This window comes from Diprion similis, chromosome 2 (genome assembly GCF_021155765.1).
Source record: "Diprion similis isolate iyDipSimi1 chromosome 2, iyDipSimi1.1, whole genome shotgun sequence".
Classification (NCBI taxonomy): Eukaryota; Metazoa; Arthropoda; class Insecta; order Hymenoptera; family Diprionidae; genus Diprion; species Diprion similis.
The window spans coordinates 14,096,558-14,121,723 of NC_060106.1; the positions used below are offsets into that span (position 1 = coordinate 14,096,558).

The 25,166-nt window shown below is 44.3% G+C and overlaps 1 protein-coding gene across 4 annotated transcripts; it reads left to right on the forward strand.

Moving 5' to 3' along the window:
- The first annotated feature begins 906 nt into the window (after positions 1 to 906).
- Positions 907 to 5,952, forward strand: LOC124415365 (E3 SUMO-protein ligase PIAS3). 4 transcript variants are annotated; one of them, XM_046896425.1, is made up of 9 exons: positions 907 to 1,381; positions 2,112 to 2,278; positions 2,518 to 2,616; positions 2,726 to 2,891; positions 2,965 to 3,258; positions 3,455 to 3,556; positions 3,665 to 3,905; positions 4,118 to 4,531; positions 4,916 to 5,952. In XM_046896425.1, exons 1-9 carry the CDS (start codon positions 1,358 to 1,360, stop codon positions 5,134 to 5,136), a joined length of 1,728 nt encoding a protein of 575 aa, XP_046752381.1. In that variant the 5' UTR covers positions 907 to 1,357; the 3' UTR covers positions 5,137 to 5,952. The 4 variants fall into 4 exon arrangements, with proteins under 4 accessions (XP_046752381.1, XP_046752384.1, XP_046752380.1 ...); XM_046896424.1 differs by lacking the exon at positions 907 to 1,381 and adding an exon at positions 1,423 to 1,710; XM_046896426.1 differs by lacking the exon at positions 907 to 1,381 and adding an exon at positions 1,611 to 1,740.
- Positions 5,953 to 25,166: the final 19,214 nt, after the last annotated feature.

A 25,166-nucleotide genomic window follows, 5' to 3' on the forward strand; every position in this document is an offset into this window, starting at 1 on the left:
TTTCTCTCAGAATTTCTCATCAACCTTTGACGTATCTGTGCAAATCAAAGCAAACGTTTGGCATGGGAGCAAGATGAATGAGGAACTGCAGATCAAAATATGGGTCCGTTGACCCAGTTCTAGAGGGGTCTAGGGGTGATCCGAGCTTATCATTCCAACCGCAAGGAGCGCTGGCGCCGTTCCGTATCCGTGTGCGCACACTACTATATAGCCGAGTGGCGACGTCAAGTGTTCATTAGGGAAACTAAACTGCAGGACCCGTGCTTCCATATTCGTCTTTCTTCCATGCCACAAGTTTGCATACCGCAATGCAGAAACGGTGTTTGTCAGCGTTGAAACAACTTCTCGGAAGCAACTTTTGAAGCGTTGGACACTGTTGGAAACTGCTAGCTAGTCGTGTATTATTTTTAGTAGTAATTTGCCGGGTCTGCTGGGCATGTTGGGGGTAACTCTACTACCCTGCACTTACCGACTGACTCGGCTCATGGGATCTCATTGTCAAAGTAAAATCAAGTCGGCATCAACGTCGAACGTTCCAAAATACTAAGAATCTCAAAGTTTGTAAAACTTCCGGTTTATTCATAGGTAAGATTTGAATGTTCCTGACCGTTACATAATTATTCCGAAATAACTAGTTATAGCAACGTTCAGAACGCACGGGAATTATTGTTCTACAATAAGAACAATCCTCTACCGTTTACGGATATTCTACAATTATCAGATTGATGTTTTTGTGTATGTATGTCATATTTTTCCTTGCATATTTTACAACCATTCTTATAGCCTTGTGTATAAAAATTACACAGATGGCGCACGTGCACAATGGTTAGCGATCCATGGTTAGCCGTGTAGCCAAGGGCTACTCATAGAAGGGTGTGTTCCGAAACGGGCTGCGACCGTTGAAAATTCACTAACTAGAAACAGAGCTTGTGGTTGAACTTGCAATACAACAAAGATAAAAGATTGCTGACAGTACTGTCAACTAATTTTGGAACATAGCCTTGGGAAAAGATAAATTTTTGGAGCAAACGCAGCCAGCCCGCAGTCTATTCCCCGGACCGATTTCAAATAATTGTTCAAATTTCATTTCTAAGTCGTAACTTGAAAGGGAATTGAATAATTCCATGAACCCAGACTTGTCCTGATGGTCAAGGGTTAGTAAGGGCTTTTCCAATATACAATAACAATTAAGAAAAGGAGTGATAAATCTTCTGTGACGCTGGACATAAAACTACTGAGCATATCACAGCGAAAGTAAGCACTTTGGCATAATAACGCGGGAACGAACGGGAATTCTCTTCAAGTGGTGGGAAGCACAGCAGACAAGACGGCTTCGCAAAAAAAATCGTCCAGGAAGATGGCGGATACGGAAGAACTGAAGGTAGGACGAAAATAAAAAAGATCCTGTTATTTTGACTTAAACGAGTCACATGTTAAATGCCATCCAGAAAGTTGAGTCATAGATTTTTCCATATCTTATTTTTCACCAATTACCAACCATTGACTTATCCAAACTATCCCAGTGTTTTGCCAACGCAAACAAGGCTGCGTTTGATCGGACTAACCGACATTTATTTTCATCACGCGGCTTTTCACTTTTCTTCACATTCGTCTAATTTCCAACTTCCGTATTTTCGTAAACTTATCTCCATTCATTTCGGAACCTTCCCGTGTATCTCGAGCATAAGACAGGAATGCGGATACGAGACGGAAAGTAGGAGCAACCGATAACTATAATGGGTAACCTCTATATCTAGCTTATACATCACGCTGTTCAAATAATCAACATATTTTACTCTGCGAAATTTTTTGGAATTGCCTCCCCATCTATCTGCTTTGGGCACAAGAGTTTACTTTTGTGCACTTCGTATATGACAGGTTGGCAAAAATTGTCATATTTGATTTTATATTTCTCCGACTAGTATTGTAGAGTGTAATAACATTTGAGAATATAGCTAGCCAGAAACGGTACGATTTTCTATCAGGAAAAATTTGTCATTACTGCCTAATGTTGTTATCATTAAAGACATTTTCTGATTCAGTGAAATCTCAGTTTGTCTACAATTATCTTCGGCCATTACGGCTATAAAAATGTCAATTGTCTATTTCAGAGTATGGTATTAAGTTTTCGGGTATCTGAACTTCAGATGCTTTTGGGTTTTGCTGGGCGAAACAAATCGGGTCGGAAAAACGAACTTCAAACACGTGCTTTGGAACTATTACGCCTTCGATCTCATCCTGTGCAGCTAAAAATCCGCGACCTTTATAGAACCATACAGTAAGCCAATATTTATACCAATTGTCAGTTCCCTTTAGCTTCTTATCTGTCAGAACAATAATATACTTGAGGATTACATCAATTGTGTAACAGCTGTCAGAGTTCATAATTGGGCAGCCATGTTCTAATAAAATTAATAGAACCGGTTAACGATGATATTTTGCTGATTGATTAGTAACTGCATATAGTTCTTCTTTCTGTCATTTGTATTGTCAGTACAATAAAAACCTATGTCACAGGCAAGATCAACTTGCCGCACATCAGCTGTATGGTCAAGGTGGTGACAACGGTGAACCTCAAATCGATCAAAACATGCATTCCCGTAACTATTATACAAGGTAAGTCAGAGTTACACTAACTGCATTGTTTCTATAATATTGATTGACTCTCTATGGTGTACATACATGTTGATTTGTTTGTTCTTGAATCTTAATCTAATTGTGTTAGGCAGGGCCACGCTCAGGCAATGGGTCAACAACAGCAAGCCCAATCATCTATTTCAAGTGGGAAGGATTTGCCCCCGGCACATCAGGCATCGATGCCTCAATCGCAAGTAGCACCTAGAGCGTCATCTGTTTACCAACCAGCTGGATACACTAGTGTTACACCGCAGGTAGATTTGGTTTTCATTTGAAGATAATTAGAGTATTTATTTTTTAAAGTGCTAAACTATTTGTTAATTTCAGCAACGCTCTTCTAGTGCTGTTTATAATCCCTATCCCTATCCTACAAAAGTACTACCTCCTCCTCTGCAATTACAACAACCAAACCAGTATCCAGTTCACCCTGATGTCAGACTCAAAAAGTTGCCATTCTTTGACATGCTCGGAGAGCTGTTGAAGCCATCAAGTCTTATGCCACAAGGATCTATGAGAGTTCAAGAGGGTACTTTCACATTTCACTTGACGCCACAACAATCTACAGACATTGCTAGCTCACGAGACTGTCGTGCGGGGAGTAAAATGGACTATACTGTACAGGTGATGTAGCCCAACATTTTACGGTCAATTTTCAGAAAGCAATAGCATTTTTTCAAACATCACGGTTATTGTTGATGTTTATGTTTTGTACGTATTCAGTTTGTATACAAATATGTTCGAAATATAATTTTTTGTGTCTAACAAAAATCTTCTTGGGAGTTTTACAATCTAATTGTTTATTGTACTCATTTCACAGGTTCAGATGCGATTTTGCTTGCAAGAAACTTCTTGCGAACAGGAGGACTACTTTCCACCTAGTATCATAGTTAAAGTCAATGGAAAACTGTGTCCATTACCGGTATTATATACAATTCCATTTTTTTAAAGTCACCCAATTTTTATTTGTCTTCCTGTATGGTATATTACAATTATAACAACAAAAATATTTTAAATTACAACTTTTCAGAATCCCATACCAACTAACAAGCCTGGTGTTGAACCTAAGCGACCACCTAGACCAGTGAATATAAGTCCATTAGTGAAATTATCACCAACGGTTGGAAATCAAATACATGTCTCATGGTCTGCAGATTATGGTAGACGATATGCCATTGCTGTTTACCTCGTTAGAAAGTTGACGAGCTCAGAGTTGTTGGCTAGATTGAAAAGCAGAGGTGTCAGACATTCCGACTACACTCGCGGACTGAGTAAGTTGAATTTCATCAAGTACTTCTATTCTGATAGTTTTGATACCTTTAATCTATTTAACACTAATGCTACGCTGTAATTCAGCATTTTGTTTCAAATTGTTGAAATTTAATCAATGACATCACCTTTGAACTTCACCAGCTGAAGTCCCTGAGACTCAGGTTTCATTTTGGGTGACTCATAATTCTAATCTTTTTTTCTTTGCTTTCAGTAAAAGAAAAACTAAACGAAGATGCAGATAGTGAAATAGCAACAACTTCGTTAAGAGTTTCACTGGCTTGTCCATTAGGAAAAATGAGGATGAGTACTCCTTGCAGAGCTTCGACTTGTTTGCATCTACAATGTTTTGACGCATCTTTATTTCTGCAAATGAATGAACGAAAGCCCACATGGAATTGTCCTGTTTGTGACAAGCCTGCACTTTATGACAATTTGGTTATTGATGGTTATTTCCAAGAAGTATTGAATTCAAATAAATTGCTGCCCGATGGTAACGAGATACAGTTATTACAAGATGGCTCCTGGGAAAATTTGGTTGTGAAAAAAGATAAGGACAAGGACAAAGACAAGAATCAAGTCAATGCTGAGGTTAAATCGTTACAGAAAGTGGAAACCTTAGATCTTGGTAAGTTGCTGATCCTTCCAGTATTTTCGTAGAAATTTAAAGAATCTTACTTTGAAAATTCAATAAAATTTACATTATTGAAAGTGATGCCGAACAAGAAGAAAGTCAACTTATTTCTAAATCACTCATACCTGTGTTAGCTTGATCATACATGTATTTTGAGCAAAGGTACATCTGGGTAGAGTCGATTCTGACCTTCCTATTGCATAATACGCCTATTGAATAATACAAGCCCTATCTGTTCCATACGCTACTACGTTTGGTTAGAAGCTACCCAAGCCAATCTTATTATTGACCCGTTTAAACAAGGGTCGATTAGAATCGATTTCACTTGTGAGGGTATACCTTAATTTCTGATATTCTCACAATACTTTTTTCTTTCAGATGAGTCTACCAATCCATCTCCAATGTCGCCAAACGAGAAGAAACGTGCTGTTGTCATTGATCTAATATCAGACAGTGACGATGATTCAAACCCATCACAAAGTTCCAATAAGAAACTCAACACTGGGACTTCGTCGCCACAAAAAACTCAGCCCGGTGCTCATAGTGCAATAAGTAGTACTAGAGAATCTCCGGAATTGATGATAATTGATTTGGAGTAAGAAGGTTCCTGTACATTGACGACTAACTGTTTGAGGCTGTGAGAACCCGGAAAAGAATCCAGGTTTAGTATCGAACATAATGAATAAAAACAGTACAAAGATAATGCATTGAGCCTAAGCTCTGTGAGAAAGGCGATGCATGGCTGTAGAAATTGGACGTCATGACATGTAACACGGTTTCGTTTCTTCTGTATTTATTTACTGATCATTTATGTCTGGAATTACGCCAACAACTTCTAATCAGCTGAAGAGTATTTGTAGATACACACTGTAGACATATTATTGTATAAAAGCTCGTAAACCTTTTTTTATTTTCATAAAAACAGAACAACTTACCAGATTTAAGGATATCTACTCATGTTTTAAACTATTGTGGCGAGAGCATCCATAAAATGAAGAGAGAACATAATATGTGTGAAATGATTGTCACTTTGTTAAGGACAATTCAAAATTCGGCAGACAATTGAATCATTTTCATGATATTTTATTCTTTTTACAATTTTTGTTCTTCCACCAAGTTTGGTGTTTGGCTTTGAACCGTATTCTTTTGATTGAAATTTTACCACGTAAGTGGCACAATCAAAGATGCGTTACACGTATACAACGTACAGTTAATGATATTCTTTTTCTTTCGTTTACTTTTACTCCAAACTAGCTATCAAAAATATGTTTAATGGTAAGAAAGAGCTTGTATGTAACTTGCGATAGAATGAAATAGGCACTGAACGCAGTCGCGTAACGTTACCATATTATGTACTGGATTATTTCGTATTTTTGTATAAGAAATGAGGTAAAATAAAAAAAACTTCTCACTCGGTTACGTGTCTTCTAAATATTTTTAAATGTGCATACGAATGTCTAATATCGCATTTGATACCTTGCCTCGGTTCCATTTGTTTATGCGTAATTTGCCGGGTAGCTAGTGAAACTGACTATTGCAAAATGGTATCACACTCTATACTTAAACCCCAACATTTCACGCGTCTCTGATTAAGTGAAGAGCTGCCGAATGCATGAAAAGACGCGATCATTTCGTTGTCACGAATCAAAAATTAAAGCTGTGCAATGATTTTATACATAGAATTGAAGAAGTTTGTTTTACTTGCTCGTTTTCCTTTTTTTGCCATAATGCATTCAGAAAATAATTTATTCTGCAATTTGTATCAACCATATTATTTAAGTTCAGCTCGTAACTGATAGCAGAAAAAGTTTTATTTTCCGTAATCTGCGTACGATAATCGAGGGATGAAAAAAATTTCTTTCAAAGCTGAAACCAGTGTTATACGGAACCATGATGCGTCACATTGGATGTTCAGGTACCGCGATGCACGTCTGAGAAAAGGAAGTAGGTAGAATGTATAGTATAATAATGGGCTGTAGGCTGCTGACAAACGAGCAGTCAGCAGAATACAACGGTGTAATATCTTGACTCCGTATTTGTCAGTAACTGTCGAGTCAAATTCCAAACAAAGCTGGTAGATGAGAAGATAAACTCTCTACTTACAGGATAGTCGTAAAATCCGGGTATTCCTTAGCAGGACCAGCGTTAGGTGGATTTTACCGTTTTGCCGGAAATAGTTAATTCAACGGAGAAGCTTGCTGCTCGTGGAATACAGCGTTGAAAAAACGAATGGAGTCACACCAAACTCGCTTTGGGTAATTCAATTTGAATACCTGACGGGGTACAGAGGCGTATGGACGTCAAACAAGGAGCGTCCGTGACAGCGGGTATACAGGGCTAATGAATCTGGCTGAATAGGTTTTAAGTAAAGGCCACCTCACAAAATGGGAATACTCAATAACGTGGCTTTTCGGCCCCACGAAACACGAGAAGCTTTTTTCACTCATATTAAAGTTTGCTGTTGCATTATTGCCTGACGGCACGAAACATCAAGCAACTAACGAATTAATCGCTTTACTCTAGCAGGTCGAGCTTCGTTGTTTACGTTCAACTCCATCCGAGCGTGAGTTTGTATTGATTTTTTTGTTCACTACTAAAGAACAACGAGTTGTTTAATGAGAATTGATTAAGAAGCGAAACATTCTAGAGTCGAATGGCTTTTTGACTCTTAAGGACGAAGTCGATCGATATCGTGAAAATAGCTTTAACAGCAAGTCACCTCTCTCGTATCTAATACAAAATCGTTTCTCATATGTTTTGTAACTACTACTTTGTAGTCAAGATGATCTGTTTAATTGATTCTACAAACGTGTAGGTATCATTACTTACATATAAGGCGATCGAGTAACTCAGAAGATATGCTGAAGGGAAGATCAACGGAAAAACACAGGTGCTCACGGTAGCGTAAGATAATTATACGATTGCAAGATAACTGTAACAAAAGGTTGAAGGTGCAGTTAGTACGCAAGTACTGCATGCGTACCAAGGAATGTGAATCCGTTCTATGGTATACATTACAGCAAGGTAAACGCACAAATGCTGAAACATTGGGCCCGTCAAACAGTTATAATTCGAATTGTCGCAACAGGCCGCAGAAATCGGTGTTCAAATATCCGGGACAATACCTTCTGTAATCCTTATTATTCCAAGGGATCCTTGTCGTCAGTTTTGGAGTCCTAAGTCGTACGACCTACGGGTTCTTCGGTTTTGCCGAGGGTAGCTAAGAAGGGTCCTGGAACGACGCGGGGGGTTCTTGATGGGGCTACAAGGAGAGGGTCGGGTAAGGCAGGGGAATTTACGACTTATATACCGATGGAATTGCTCAGCCAACCCGGAGTTTATCCACTTTATTAGGCGGCAGTGCTAATAACAATTGACGCGTAAGCCTACCCTGCAGTATAATGTTTCCTTTAGCGGATAACTGACGCGTATTGTTTACACCAAGTCTTGCTTTTTATTTATTTTTGTTTTTGACAGTCAGTTGCACATTGAAAACGGAATTTTCGAATCTAGTTTCATTCGACTTGTGTTCAATTAACTGATACGTTGTTTTCTACGAGGCAAGTCATTATCTCTTCAACGTGTTACAATTATTAGAGCACCCCATTCCTAATAAAGTAAAATGGTAAAATACGCGTCAGCCGATTGACAATTTTTAGATTAGCTTGAAATACAAGAAAAAAGAAATGATTGACTTGTGAAAAAAAATTGGATGGAATTAATAAAAATTCGACAGTAGAAAAGTCTGAGAATGTGGAAGTAAGAGAAGAGGCAAAGTCAATAACGGGGAATGAGGTTCGAATTGGCTCAAGCCGGTGCTTGTTTATATCCCTCGCTAGTGGCCACAATCTACAACCCTGAGCCCACAATAATACCCAGACCCTATTACTTCCATCTCTCTTTCGCAGATCCGGCATCTCGCTCGCTCTCACACCAAGGACTGGTTGCTCGGGCGGGTTATGCTATATTCTGTGGCTTGTAGCCTCATATCGTATTATTGTCATGTTTCACCAACACGAAGGGGAGGCCGTGTCCCATTTGTTTTATACCTTCCTCTACGGCTATGCGGCATTTCCTCACCCCCGGATACACGCGTACTATGGTACTTACATTGTACACTACACACCGCCGGTGTATGTACGAAACTTAGGTATAAAAAGGATCGAAATTCCATTGAGCAAACGATCATGCCTTCCTTCGTCACCGACGCGAAACCCTACAACATCAACTCATCTCGATTTCTCTCTTCGTTCCTGATCTATACTGCACTCAACCATCGCGTTACACCAACCTACCGTCTTCAGTCTTCTTGAGTCTCGTCCGAAATTCGATAACTTCAACGAACCAGCTCTATTCAAATCTCGAGAATGCCTTGCATCAGGGATTTGTACCCGCCCTCTCGTCGTTCATGTACATATCTTCATTGTGTTCGTGTTACATGTAGGAACGTATTTACTAGAGACCGCATTGAGTTGAACGGATTTCGCACAATTGTATATAATACAAGATGCAATGTGGTGCCGTTTGTACTCCACAAGTCCATAATTGTGAGTCGTTGTTCTGTAGTCGAGGAATCAGTAATTGAATTGGCGTTATTAATATTTCTTCATCGACGGTATGAATGCCAGTAACATTGGTAATTTGAGATTAACGGAAGTTTTTCTCCACCTCCATTCCAAAGTTCTCTTTTTCCTTTGCGGTGAAACGATCCCATGAACAAAATAACGCGCGGGCATATTCATCGCCCGTTTTTACTGGCGTGGAACGTCTCGATTTCACACTCTTAGAGGTTCGAATCATCCGAGAAGTTCTTTTACACTTCCAGACACACGTTAAATACCATTTTACTACGATGTAAAAGAGATCTGTTTGGTGCTTGATGTTCCTCGCGAGCGGCAATAGGCCAGAGATGAACCTTGATTCTAATCTAACGAAAAAAAAAGCATAAAAAAGAAAAATTTGGCTCCTTTCTCAATTTGATATTACCATCGCGCGTTCAAACACGAAATCTTTCGATTATACGCGAGATATATCGAGGCCTGGATCCTGGACTGGGTTTGCGTGCAGTAAATCAGGAATATTTATCTTCTAATTCGGTGGAAAGCATGCCGGGGTGAATTTGTCTCCTGCGTTGGGGGAGACCGAGGAGCCCGCAGAGCTGCTCGAGGGGTGGCAAACTTATTTCCATTAGCCGGCAGGGCGCGAGTATTCCAAAGCGTTCATACCCTCACCCTTGCCCATCTGCGATTATTCCTCGTTTGCCCTTTCTCTCTCCGACTCCCCCTTGCCAAACTCTCTCTCTCTCTCTGTCTCTCTTCCTCTTCATTTCGCTCTTTCATCCCAGCGCTCTACTTGAATCGTTTGTTTTCAACGTCAGGCCAAGACTTTATGACGAGATTATTGCTTTAAAATCGAACGACGAGATTTCCTTCGTCTAAATCACGCCCTGAATTTCCACTGCCTGTAATATCGATGAAATTTTACGACGCTGCAGGGGAAACGAGGCTCATACTATACCTAATGTAATAAAAGTTTCGAGCCTCATGTCCGAAACTGTTTCGCACTCTACCCAATCCCTTCTGCGAATCGAAAACTCGTACTCTAATAACAAGAATGAACAGCCTGCGTTTTACTCGTTGTTGCATGTTCAAAATCAGGTACCTACGTGCGTATCGTATCTTTACGGTATAGGTACGTGTCACCCAGTGCCAACATACAATACAACGAGAACTTGTTGTGAAAAAATTTCACTCAATTTTCACGGTTAATCCAGAAATGTAGAAACTACTACTTGTCCTTCTCCTACATTCACCGGCAAAGCTGGATATCACCGTATATCCAGCGGAGAGTGCGGCTCTTTTGCCTCTTCGTTTTTCTCACCCAAGAAAGCAAGAGGAGAGCGCGAGAGAAGCAGAGAGCAAAGAAAGAGAGAGAACGAACGAAATAGGAAGGGTCTTTGTTGGGAAGGGCGGCTGCTACCTGACAAGTCCTTTGTCCCTCGCCTCGTACTCCGTCTTTTCTTATCACTTCGCCTTTCCTCTCCCCCCCCCCCGCAGTCTCCTTCGCCCCTTCTCTTCCTTGGCTCGACTCGCGGCGCGTTGACGGTCCGCGTTTACCCCCCCCCACCTCACCCTCGCTCTCTCGCACTTCCTCGCCTACGGTCGGCATCGGCATCGTCCTCGTCTGAGGCCTCCAGACACTCGCCGAGGCCCACCCAGCGTGTTATACCTACTTCGAGATGAGGCCTACGGCAAATGATACAAAAAAGGCCACGCTCCACGAAGGACCAGCTCTCAACTAGGAACAAGCCTTAAATAGGAAGACAACGAGTTTCGCGAACCCAACTGAGCCGAGGGCGCACGTATTATACGTTGTACGTACGTACCTACCTACGTGCGGGCCACGGAGCACTTAACTCTCCGCTGCCGCGGTGATTCGCGCGAGCCTTTGAACCTTTTATCCAATTGCCCGGGGTTGATTGCTTCATGGATACAGGGCATTACAAGTTTCGATTCCTCTACGTCCCCTGCTGAGTCGGATCAACGACGTGTCTATTACAAGTTGCAACTGGTTACCGCTCCTTGATCTTCCGCTCCGTAGAGTTATAACGACGTGTTACCCACGGGACAAGACCGGAAATACGGTTTGCAGTAGCAGCGGCGGTATTCTTTTTGTATAGCAAAATTAAAGACGAAACGGGATCAGCCAGTTGGAACAACAGAAATGAAGCAGGCATTATAGTCACGAGGAGGAAAAGTAAATAAAAAAAAATAAAATAGGTACGTGGAAAACGGGGAGAAAAAAGGACGGGTTGGTGGCCGGCTGGTGTCACGTATCGGCGATCCTGTTTACCCAGGCGAGCTGCTGGGCCTCGTACACTGGATTAAAATAAAAATGAAAATAAAAAAAGCGAGAAGGACGGCTCGGGGAGCGAGGGAGGCAAGGGGACCTAAAGATATAAAACAAACAAAAGATGCGGTCGCCGGTAGGGGGGACTACTGGATTTGCCAGTCGGCGTTTCGTGTCGGATGACAACTCGCGCACTTTGCTGTGGGCTGGCATCAGAGGGCGTCGATATAATCCAATCAAAAGTTGACTCTGTACCAAACGCCTGTGCTACTCGGTTCTCCCCATTCTTCATCACTCCAGTTCATTCGAACGTCTGCCTTCTTCCTACCTGCAGTTGCTGCTAGGAAGAGAGTTCGATGGACAGGCTTTTCCCTCCGTAATGGTATATCGCATGTATGCGTATCGTCAGAATCATCTTCATCAACGCCAACACATCTAACATTCGTGCAGTACGGGGCGCGGCGAGAAGGCACGCACAGCTTTGCCTTGCTCATAGCTTGATTGTTTATTATCAAGTAGGTATCTACGATGCCTACCGCGTAGCTCGGACGTGTTCGAACCTTCAACGCCAACGCCTATTCGAGTACTTATCGTTAGCCGCGTTGAATAAACCCTCAGAGTCGTGTAAATCTCATTGAGATAGCCGAGCTCCGAGCTGGCAAGGCTCTCCTTCCGAGTTTTACACGTAGGTATAATATACCGAAGGAATTTTAAGTCCGATTTAAACGCTGCCGTGCACAAGCCGGGCGCTACCTACATCCAGAAAAAAGTACTCACGATTACTACCATATTCCGAGTTCTTTTTTGATGACACACCTGAAATATTCTGTCTACATACACTCACCGTCGACGAGACTACAAATCCGATATATTCTCGGTCCTATTTTTTTTCTTCACCGAGTTTTCCTATACCGTCGTCGGATCGATCGAACACAAGAGCACGGCCACACTTCACCCGGTATACAGTACTCCAGACGACGAATATGAGATCATCTCTGCCCTCTAAGCCGCAGCTTCTGCAGTCGAGCACATCTTAAATGGGTACTGGTGATGTATGTTGGCGTGGAAGAATCCGGCTGTACAAAGCTAACAAGTCAATATGACAACGAAAACCGATAACTCAGATACCGGTTCCCCCTCTTTCTCTCTCTCTGTCTCTCTCTATCTATTTCTCGAAGCTTTCAACCTTCCATAATCTCCATGACACTACCTACTAGACTTTCTTCTCCAATAGTTTCGGATAAGATCGGCCCTCCGGCCCGTTGATTGGGAGGGGGGGTACAGACGCGGTTAGATCTTTTTAGAGGCGTGATGTTCATATCAGTCACCCGTCACATTACCGGAACAAATATCCACTTCAAGGATCACTGGCATCTACTAAACAACTCGTAGATGCCAAATCCCCTCCCTCTCACCCTCCCTCGCCCAGTCCAAGCATCTCCTCCGGGCTCCCACTGTATTCTTCGCGGTGATCCCATATACGATATACCCACATAACATCTACCGCACCACATCCTGTACCGTCGCACGTACTGTAGAGTATAACTCTACAGGCCTTAGTGTATAGATGTAGGTATAACAAACCCACACACAGATGCGAATGAGTGTTCGAAGATTGAAGAGGAAGCTAGTCCCCGTCTTCCTCCCACTCGTAGGGCCGTCTTTGTCGGACGTCAGGGGTTGCGAAGGGTGTATCCTAGCAACACTCGAAACCGCTGGGTTCCCAATGGCGTACAAGCTCCGTCGTAATGTCGTTTCGGAACGGAATTGCTAATAAAAACGGAATGTACCCTGCTCGGGTGACCCGATAGCGGCGGTAATCTCAAGGTTGAAAAATCCACAGGTTTGAACGTGCATACTGCTTATAAAAGTTTTGAATCCTCCCTATTCCATACTCGTCCAGCAATTATGCAAGATCTGAAAATTCTTCCGCAATAATATAATACGCGTATGCATTAGATACCCGCGTTATACGAGACTTTGATTTCCCTGCCGGTGATGTGAAATTTCCTTGCATAAAGCTTGGCAACGTTACGCCACTGCATCCTCTCATCGAGGTGGAGTCCAAGGGGGGAGGCACTCACTCGCTCGTTCGCTCGCACTCCTCGCCCTCAGTAGTTTCAGCCCCAGTTTCAACCCCGGCGACTTCAGTCGCCCCTTGCCTCCCGGCACCGGGCTGCAGACCATGCTTACGTATAGCGAGATGACGTCGGGTGGGTATGTAATATGTATGTAACACCTATATGTCTCGATGTATATACGTACACACACCATCACACGTATCTGATTCGGTGAGCGTATACCCGCGCGTGTATATCTGTATACCTTAGGGTGCTCTTCCTCCCAGCGCTAATCGTAGTAATTAAGTCTAAGCAGAGAAACTGCCGCTGTACGCCCCCCCCCCCCCCCCCGACCCCCGGCACGATCAAATATACGCCAAAGATGAAGTGATTTACATCGAAATCACTTTGCCGCTTTGGCTCGTACGCGAGCAGCTGTTGAATTCATTATTGGACCGAAATCGGTTTATCCCTAGGTCGTCTGGGTTCACGCTCCTTCAGGATGCGTTACGCCACCGTACGCTCGATCATCCGGGCATCACTGACGCACGGGTTCACCAGCTATATTATGTTAGCTGTTCTCTTGATCGCAACCGACTTGCAGAGGAATGTCTAGTACACGTTGAGTACGCAGGAAAACGTAATTAGGAAAAGTAATTGTTTTGTACACGTTGGATGATGGCTGTCGAATATCCTGGATGAATTCATTGATACTGAAATGTTGTATACGTGCAACGCGCATGCGACAAATGCGGTCTTCCGCATGGAGTAAATAAGAGTGACGGGAGAGTTAATTGGGAGATTACCGAGCTCGTTCTATTCTCTCACACCAGAGAGGAAGCACCTCGGCGATGATTGCAGCCGTCGAGCAGAAAACGCTTTTTGAAATATTTGGGTTGAATTTCCTTGCAGCGTAGAGAGTTTGAACGTTAAAGATCGATTCGACCCATCTTGAATTATATTGAGCGTAAAATTCAGACCCTTGGAAGTCAACCGAACGGGGATTACTCGCGCGAGATGTATAATTATCTCCTGCGCTGTGAAAACGAACCGCGTCGCGTAAAGATTTTTCGACATACCTTACTTTGTATTTCGGAGGCACGTGAAATGGCCGCGGATTATAAAAGGGACGTATTAATACCCGCTGACCGGCATTTTCCTGCAATGAAGCGGTGCGTTGACGTTGACACGAGGGAATTGTTGCCGAAGAACTCTTTCGACGACAATTCACCGAATTGCAGGCTTGTCTCTTCGCGGTTTTTGTCTGGATTACGCTATAACGACGGCAAAGAGGGTTACGTTCGTTTTTGCGTTGGTACTTACGGAAAGGGGCGTCCCGTCGCGACGTTCCAGCAAACCCTTGCGTGAAAACCCGTCTTGGAAGGATGGGTTCCTCCGTGAGTTGTACAGGCGTGTTTCACACGCACAAATACCCGGGCAGGTAACCAGGAACGTCGCGCGTACCTGCATTATGGGTATACTATAATGCGTATTCACGTGAATACAGGAACGCTTGTAATAGCACCGCCGTTAGCTTACCTGCGGCTAATACGCGGCCACAGTAGCAGCAGCGAGAGCCAAGAGGGAAGGCTAAGCAAGGCAACATCGGTAAGACTCGGCTCGATTGAGCTAGGCAACATCAGGGAGGTGGGTCGTTAGATAACAGACGAAGATAACCATTAGCCCGGCGTTAATTCTGCAGCAACAGCGTAATTAATATCAATTAGTTGGGAGCCGTACTAATTAAGACTTTATCACAGTCCGCGGGCTCTGTTATGGATATACAAGCATGCCATCAGCCTCGTCGATTACTGTTGTGAAATGTCAATTTCAAATCGACGGGTCGCCCTTGTTTGATTGTTAATCCACGGTTACGCGGTCCGTCGTTATTCACGCCGCCTTGCTGTTTCACGACACATCATATATATGCATGTATATTATGTGTATGTGTATATGCACGCGAGTTATATCAGGTAGATTGCATAATGATTCTTCACGTTACGTCGCGTTATGGTAAAGAAGAGGAATTTGTGGTAAAGGATAAGATTATTACCGCAATAACCGGGGGGTAAGTGTGACAATGAGATCGACGGGCAGGAAACGAACGTGCGAATGAACAATGCGGCTCACGCTTGCCTGAAAAGGCAACCCGACCGGCGCAGCGCGCGGTGCGGCTTCTTCATCCGCGCAGTTAATCGGTGGTTCAAGGGAACAAAATGAAATATAAAAACACAGTTACTCACGAAGAGGGGCCCTGGAAGGATGGGGCCGAGGTACAAGAGAGACGAGGGAAATGTAGACAGAGTGCCCACCTTTACAACGTTCCACTCTTCTTCTTCTTCCCTACCTATCTCTCTCTCCCTCTCTCCCTCTCTCCCTCTCTCTCTTTCTCTCTTTAGCCTTTGGTATCTTTTGTTACGCCAGAGTTTTGTACCTCCTTTTGTGTTTTTACGTTTATTTGCGCACAGCGGTGCAGCCATCCTTTTTTCTCACATTGTTTTCCTATAATACCGTACTCGGTCCCGGATCCGCTCTCTCTCTCTCTCTCCCTCTCTCCCTCTCCCTCCCTCGCTCCTTCTTTCTCTTACTCCTTCTTTCTTCCGCCTTCGCTTCTTTGCTCGATTCTTTTTACCCTGACCATGTTTTTGCTCCGTCCTTTCTCGTATCGTTACACCCCAATCCCCCCCCATTGCCTCACCACTCATCTCCCTTGCTTACAAATCTACCACTGTTTGGTTTGGTCTGCTTCAGTTTGGTTAGGTCAGCTATGCCAAGTCAGGTTTGAATCCCTTCGGGCTTTGACTACCGCAGTCGACAGATATTTCCTTTGAAGTTATTTTACAAACCATTTCCTCGACCCCGCCATCGCCATTTCACACATTCTGCAGACCCACTGCAAACTGTATTATGCGTAATCAGGATAAACCGGAAGACGTTGTTTACTCAAGACAGTTGACTTTTCTCTTTAGGAGGTTTGGAGTGGCGGTGCATGCAAATGTGCTGTTAATAGGATACACCTACGTATTGTCAGGGGATCGAGTGAATGAATTACCGATCATCTACCCACAGGTATAATAGTAACGACAAAATCATTTTACGTAAACAAGAATAGTGATACGAAGGCTCGAAGTAAAAAACCTTTAAACCCAGCGATAAGTTGGGCATAAAAACGCCTATTCAACTAAATATTTGGATTGTACGGTTAAAATCGGTCTTACGGTTCTTGTTGATTCGTACGTATATCTATACTTACATGCACGTTAGGGTGGACGTTAAATGGAAGATCATGTTGGATAGTCGTAAATCGGCTATAAATATAGAAAAAATTACTCTAATTTTTTCAGATTTTTATTCTCAGCCCTTAGTCTCCCCCTAGATCGTATATTCCACACGAGTCGTGAGGATTTTAATTTAGTATATTATTTTTTAATCGTTGTTCAAGCTATATAACGTCGTATTTCATACTTTATTTAATCTTCATTGAATATTTTTTATATTTAAAGTCGATTTCCGAACATTCAACATTGAACCCCCCCCCTTCCAAAAAAACCATTTAACGACCAGCTTAAAGCACATGTATGCGTATAATACAGAGAAATCGTTGCTGCCGAAATTCCAATGAATTTCATGCATGTAAAGGGGTCCAAGTGTACAAATTGAACCCGCAGGTTAATCCCGGGGGAACTTCTTTTCGTTCTCCAGCGTTTTTGCCTCATTGATCTTCAGTCGCCTGCCCATCAGGAGTCGTTGAGCATCATCGAGTACCTCTTGGTGATTTTTTATTCCCTTTCCTTTTTTTCAAAAGACCCTCGAGCCTCGATCCCCTCCTAGGTAAGCGTCGGTCCCGAAAGCTCCCGCTGGATATCTCGAGATCTCGTTTCGGCTTCCCTCCGCAGGGGTCTTCTTTGGTGGGAAGTCGAGGTGCCGAGGCCACTTCGACCCACTTCCCAGATTTCCCGTATCAAGGCGAGCCAAGCTGTGAAAACTCGTGAAATTTCACGTGATTCGATGCGTTTTCCCTGTACCGTAGGGCCTCCCTTTTCAAATACCGCGTATGACCCTCTTCGACCCCTCTCTCTTGCACCCCCCCCCCCTCCCCTCCCCGCCCCTGCCGGCGTGGTGGCCATCTGTCAGGCAACTAATCCATTATCTGGTAATTTTTCAACTCTCCACGCCCCAGCTTCTCGCTTCCCGATTGCCAGGGTTTCAAAAACAACCGAGGAATCTCCGTTTCACCAGCGGAAATAGATAGACGTTAATACTCACTTTCCGGGCGAGAGGGTGATTTCCGTAAAATCGTAATGCGATTTATAGACGCTTCGCTCGCGATTGCCGCATAACGATGCTTTACTTATACCGTCTCACCACCGCGGCGTCGATGAACGCCAAGGATGACTGCAAGTAAACGGATCCTGCTTTCGAAGTGTATTATTTACAATATACGTGTAGACCATTGTGCAAGCTGCAGATTGCAGGCGAAAGAGGCGGCGCGCGTTTTTAATCACACGCCGTTCACCTGTTACTGCTAAATAATATACAACCACCGTCAAGTTGGACAGTTGCAGTTCTTGCTCGGCGGCACCAATTGTACACTGTGTACTCAACACCGTAACCGGGTAGTTGGACACCCGGGGCGAAGCAGAAATATATCTACGTATGTTTCTACCTTTTGACAATAGCCCTCATAAGCATACGAATATTATATACGAAACACACGATGGTCGGTGGATAAAAGTGTCCAATGGCGATCCTTGATTTTTTAACCACCTTGGAAAACGTAAAGAGGAACCCTTGAGTGAGTCGAAACTGTTGTTATACTTTATTTATGGGATATTGTTGAACGGTGTGTTGAAATAATGGTAGTCTTGAACGATATGCGCAGTATATACATCTGATACTTTATTCAGAAAAATATCGTTTATGCGTGTACAAAATTACAGCGTGTCGTGTATACTATATGCTTCTGCACAAAGTGAGAGAGTGTTTGGAAAAATGTGTTACTGATGTGGGTGTATGTGCTTCGGTAGTCTGTCTAGAGATGGCGGTGTCTGATCGTTGTATTCAACAGAAACGATTGATCAACGGGTCTAAAGAGTATTTTCCAGCTCTGGGTTACCCAGAGATAATAATGTCGATCGTTTTTCGTCGGAAATGACAATAATTGAGAAGACAGGAAGTAAATTGATTAATATTGCTGCATTGTTGATTAAGCATTGTTTTCTTTATCATCCATCTACATCGTCAACACTTTGCATGGTGGAAATCGTTGGACAATGGATATCCTCGGTTCTCATGTTGAAAACTTTCACCCTGGATCATGTTCCGCCCGGGGCATATCGGGTACCGTTTGTCCCCCTCCCTCTATTCGCGGCGCTGACTATACTGCAAAGGTGGCGTCGTTTGACGAGGGATAAATAAGGTTCCGGTGATTCGCCTTGGGCTCCATGCGTCGTCATGCAACTGGCCAAGTGCAGTCGGCGAGTCTGGTCCTCTCGCCGGCGATATGCCCTTCTCCTGGATACGATGAGGGAAAATTTATATACGCAAAAAATAACGACACATCTCGGGACTAAAAGAAACGTTGGATTAACGACCGCAAGTCTCGTCAACGGTGTGGAAATAAAAGGACTGTGTTTGTAAGTGTAGGTACCGCGCGTTGTGACAAGCTAATTTTACGTTTGCCAGCTGCACGGCTGGGCATGATTCATTGTCGCGGTTTGCCGCGAATCAATGAAGAGCACGAATGGGGAAAAGAGAGCAGAACATGGCACCGACGGACCGAGGGAAAAAGGGTCACCCGTCGAAACGGAAATTCTCCGCCGATGATAATTCCGGCACATACTGGACAATCCGGAAAATTGCAAAGGTTGGCGCGAGGCGAGCAAATTACCAATCATTTTACCCGAATCGAAATTGGTTCGGGTGCCGGCTGCTTTTTTTCTTCCCACATCATCCGCACGGTGCCAATCAGCCGATGTGTATTCATCGTCTATACTTCTCTTCGCACGCGAACCTTTCCTCCTACCGTCTTCCAGCCTCGATCATGCCTGACCGAAAGAAACGGTCAAGTCTTTGAGCAATGGCGGTAATTGCCCGGCACACCGTCGTCGATGTATAATCTATACATGAACATATACTTACGTGTGAAATAAAACCGAATAACCCCACACATGCGGAGGAACATGCACACAGCACGTGCTAAAAATACGTTAAACACATTTCAGAGCGTTTGTATAGTGCAATTAGTATTTATAACAAGGGTGAAGTTAAGCGGGGGTTGGTTCGGGGTTTCGAGGAGCCAACGACCGCCCCTCCACCCCCTGTCCTTTTCCCTTTCGTCGCCACTTCCCCGTGGCTTCTCTCTGTCGACCGAGGGGTGGGTGCGACCACATGCCGTGAGCACCCTTGGTGGCGTCAGAACGTGACGTGCTTAGAGAATGACCTCCGTCCCCTTCACTCTACCCGGTGAAGCTCGCTCTCACGCACGTATCCTTGTGTAGGTTTTTGGCCGAGCTTGGCGTCGAGTGTCGGCCGTCATACGGCGGCAGGCCAAGAAAGAAGCGAGGAAAATTAGTATCTGTACACAAATGTATGTGTCTGTGTGTGTGTATTTGAATTATTAGAGGTATAAAGCCGCGGCTAAATTGTCGATACAATTCTGAAGGAAAGAATCCAAGTCTGTAGCTTATAGTCGAGATGTGGCAAGGGAATCTATGCAGGTAGCTTATGGTATAGACGTCGATGAAGTCAAAGACTTGATTGGCTAAAAGACGTCACCGTATATCCTACATGGGAAAATATCTCACGAGTTTGCAAAATTGTGTAAAGTACATGTAGTAGAGGGCTCCGGTTGGTCGTGTATAGCCTAACAACCCGCTCTAATTATCGGTTTCACAAGCAATTTTACCGAATGGCGTGGTAATACTCGGGAGAAGAAGTGAAACTACGCTGTAGGAAGAAAAATATACGAGAGTAGAGACATTTTATGTTTATAGTTTCTCACTTTTTACCTTACTGTCCAATTACTTGGGCTCTACGTCAAGGGGCGATCCATATCATCGGGTCTCGATTATAGCCTCAGGGCACGGTCCTAAATGAGGGGAATATACGGTGTTCGTAGACTCACCGACATTCACTGCAAAAAGATAAACGATACCTGACACGATATCACCTCACGGCGATTAGGAATTGCTTTGATATTAGTGCCTGGCGAACAGAAGGTAACTCAGGTACATACTTCCAGGCTCACCTGCTGTTTCACGGAAATGCGCACTTACGCAAGGTGTTTGAAAAATTGGAAGCAAAACGGAAGCTTCGGTACAACAATGTCGGCGATATGGCCTGTTATGGACACGATACGTGTGATATTCGGGCGCTTTTTTCTGGCGACTGTTAGCTCCCGTTCTCCGGTTTAGTAGCTCGTTTGTTCACCTAAATATACATAATCTTTTCCAGTCATGTTGCACGAGCGGCGAGGTTATTGAATTATAATTTCGATGTTCTGGCTGCGGGGTCCAGCGACGCGAAGGAACCGGCGGACCGAATAAGCATACACGTGGTATGGCCGTATAGGTGTATAATTGGGTACATTGTAGCTATGAATTGATATGACATTAATATTGATTATTCGTATGGTATACATACGCGCTCCCGCGGCTGACAAAGAGAAAACGCGGCGCTCCCCGCTGGGGAAGACGAGGACGAGTTATTACTCCGGGTGGGCGAGGAGGACGGAGAGAACGAGGTTTTCGTGTTGGCAGTTGGCCCGTGGAACCGTGGAACCGTGGAGTCGTGGAACGGGCAAATGGCGTTCACGTTAGCAGCGTTACGGCTTTTCGGCTTTATTATGTCCATTGTACGAATGCCCGCGTGTACTAATTCCTCGGACACGCGGCCATTTAGTTTTTCCATTTAATTTATCCCCAGGATCTATACGTATATGGAACCACGTCGGCCACGTGATTAACGGCCGATTACACAGGCTGCGGCTTACGCGTCTTATAAGCCTTAGCCGCGGCGAAGTCAGGGATCACGAAGTTGAGAGCCCGCAGGAGTCGGAGGACTGGGATGAGGAGCTGGGTGACGGGGCCAACGCCGCACTAACAACGGAGACGAGAGACTCGGGACTCCCTCGGGATCGACGAAGAGAGAGATTTCTGTATCGAGTTATCGTGTCTCTATACATATACCCACTCAGCCCCGGCGACTTGGACGACTCTCTATAGGTACTCTGAAAGGCGGAAGAAGCGTATCCCTCGCCGCGCCGTCCGCAAAAACTACCCTGATAACGTCGTTCCGGGCGATCCGTAACGGGAGTAATATAAGTTGTTCACAACACCGCCTGATAGCCTGATTGATCAATACTTGGGATAACCTTTGTCGATCTTCTAATTAAATCCTCAATTGCACGCTCGTGCTCAGCTATGGTATATCGGGATTGCTTGTGGTTGTTACACGTGCGTGTTGGACGATTCGGACTCTTTTATTCACACGATCGCACACCTTGGATAAGATTGGGAAAGAACAAAGAAAAGAAAAATAATGGTGCCGTAGGTACATACTTTTTGCTCGGCAGATGCGGAGACTCGCCTGTGCATGGCATAGATGTTGGGAAATATAATACAATGTATACGCGAGCGAGCGAAACAGAAGATTTTTTGGTAGTCTAGTCACCGACTGTCCCAATTGAATTAGGTATGGGTTTCATGTCGGCATTTAGCGTGAAGATAAAATAAGGTTTGTCACGGGAACGAGATTTGATTACCGCGTAGAACAGCTTGGCAGTAAATTACGTGCAGGCCGCAGCTACAGGGGTCGACGAGCAACCGCCCCGAGGGGTGTCGAGTTGACGAGGCGTCGCCACCCCGGACGGCGGTATTTTCCACCCCTTTTTTCTCTCCTATTTAAAAAAATCTACCAACCACGCGGCTTCGTGATACGAGAAGCCTTACAACTCACACTTGATTACCTTCCTGATAAGAATTTGTGGTGAAAATAAAATATCGTCGGATCGGTGGAGGCCGAAAAATATAAGGCGGTAGCCGAAGGCTACAAGTGTGAGACAATAACGAAACTCGTCTGACCAATATTTACGGGAATGAATGAATGTGACTCGGAATTTATATACCATTGACATGATGCAAATTGACATGAACGTTGTACTCATTCACAGCTTGTCATTGCATAATCCGTGGTTATCGGTTGCGCAAGCAATATACAGTCCGTGTAATACCGTCTCTTGTAAGTCCGCTATACGGAGTTCGCGAATGCTTTACCTGAGACATTATGTATACGGAGGAATGATCAGAGTGACAGATCAGCGATTACCCACTTGGATAACTACCTGCAGGAGCTCGGACCGCTTATACCTATAATGACACGAATTTGACGACGTGAAAAACTGCAAACCATGTTCGAGGAAAGTTTCTGGCATACCTTATACCTACCATATGTTACATCGAGCGATGTGTCGATTTGAAAATTGTGCGGAAGAAGACAGTCGAACCGTGAGTTACGAGAAGATGAACATCCGATAGCTGCGCACGACGACTGCAGTCTTGATCCCCTTTCGGGGTGAGAGCTGGGGATTTGTTTACGCGTCGGAGCCCGGAGCAAGGACCTCGAGACTCGGGGAGGTCGCAGAAATTTTGGCAGCGCAATAAAAAGCCCTCCTGGTATTTTTCATTTGGAATTCAGGTTTCGCTATCCGTCGACGACGCGTCGTACAATTCAATTTCAACAAAACAAAATGGCCGCCGGACACGGCGAGCCCTTCAATTTCGCGAGAATAAGCCCCGGTCTCAATTCCCTTTCGGAGCTACTGCTGTTGCTGCTGTTGCAGGCCAGCCCTAAATGTGCATCTGTACGCGTGAATGAATACTGAATACAGAGATGTGACTATAAATCCTTCCGCATATACGTATTACACGCGTGCCTGTAAATATATTTGCAGCACGGTGCTGAGGTCGGAGGAGCAAAGGAGCCCTCCAGGTAAGTGAATCGAATGCGGACGCTCGACGGAACATTTCTCTAAGAGCTGTCTTTCGGTGATGTTAGCCGCGAGACGACCCCTGGAACGCCAGAGAGGGTAAGAGATACTCGAATGTGGCTCAGCTGCGAGCGATAAAGAGAGAGGGAGGTAATCGGGCCGAGCCCAGGGCGAGACGAGGATGGGAGCAGCGTAATTTTTCAACGGCGTGGCGCTCAGAATTTTAATGGCCCTACCGGCGGTCGGGGTAAGAGGGGGGCGGCTCTTTCGGAGGCAAAATACGCGCGAGTGAGCGAGATAATGCTAGTCGTGAGTAAAGGGCAGACCCGGGAGAGAAATAAAGCTGCATATAAACATGAGGCTGCGCTGAAATCTTTTATTATTGATACGCTGGCCACTCGCTCTCTGCGGAGTATTTTCATAAAATATACAGCCAAGACATTCGTATACGTGTATAACGAGTGACGTAATAGAAACGTGTAGGTACAGACGTCGACGCGGGCCCTCTTATCCTGTTTCGCTTAGTTAGCGACTCGACTTGAGGAACGAAGTATATAGACAATGAGATCCACTTCGCATTGATCCCATTGTCTATAAATTCCTTCACCGAAGCACACGCCACCCGAGCGTTCGTGCAATCAGTTGCACGATTATTATCCGATTGTAAGGTATCGGTTCGAGGCCTAAAAGCAACCATTTGCAAAATGGATCACCAATTACTGACAACTGTCGAGCGGGCGAATTGCCGGCTGTGATGCACGTTCGCCATTAGTCTTCTTGCGGTGTTTGCTAGCTCTGAGAATGAAGCAGTGGCTGCTGTCAAATATGTCAGACAAAAGGCACCGTTAAGATGACGGTAAGCCGTAGATCTCCTCGTTCAAGGGGGGCTATCACGTATGCTTATATTATATTGACTCTGCCGAACAACCTCCGAGGAGCCGTTCTTCCGCTGGTCCACTTCGATTCTTCATTGTGTCACGATGCTGGTACATAAATTTTTCTCATTCACCCGCGGCTTTCTAGTGCTATCGATTGCAAATTAAGGAAATTTATTTATAAAGAAAATTCGAGGTCTGAAAAAAAGAATATTCTAGATAAAAGGCATTGTCTCAGTGATCCTGACTTTTGTAACTTTAACATGCACCCTTCAACGGACTATATGGTAAACTGCCGTAATAAAAGTCAAGCAGGTTATCAAAAGCTTCGTTTCAGTCTGGTTTTCAGTCCCCCTGAAGTTCTTGCCGCCCCTCGAGGCATACACCCTCTTAAATTTAAAAAGATGAGCTCGAGTTACTCGAGGCACGATACGTAGATATGTCCGGTGGGTACGAGACTTCACACGCTCTTTCGTCCACTCTGTAAATGTTGAAACGCGGTTAAGGGTTAAGAGCGTGCGTTGGCACGAGTCGTATACTCATCCTGCACCGTCGGTCTACAAAGTAGTAACGTTAACTGCCCCGCGTCGCCTTAATTCCGGCAGGTGTCGTCGTCCATGCTTCGTTTCACCTATAACGTTACAGATCGTGAATCTTGCACAATCTTCGACCACCTAACTGTTCGGTGAACGCATATCGAAAGCATGTAGGTATACAATAAATGAATAAAGCGAGCAGATACGAAATATCTCGGATCGTCTGACATAAGCCTGAAAATGCCATCCACGGGCGGGGCAATAAAAAGGAAGCCAATAGGGCGATAATAAAAAGGCTTAGACCAGAAGAAAACTCAGGTA

Bases quoted from the DNA above. Each gene is read 5' to 3' on its own strand.
- LOC124415365 (XM_046896424.1), top strand. From the start codon at position 1,438: ATGCCATCCAGAAAGTTGAGTCATAGATTTTTCCATATCTTATTTTTC. The intron at 2,279-2,517 runs GTAAGCCAATAT...CCTATGTCACAG, and splicing joins GACCTTTATAGAACCATACA to GCAAGATCAACTTGCCGCAC. The intron at 3,557-3,664 runs GTATTATATACA...ACAACTTTTCAG, and splicing joins GAAAACTGTGTCCATTACCG to AATCCCATACCAACTAACAA.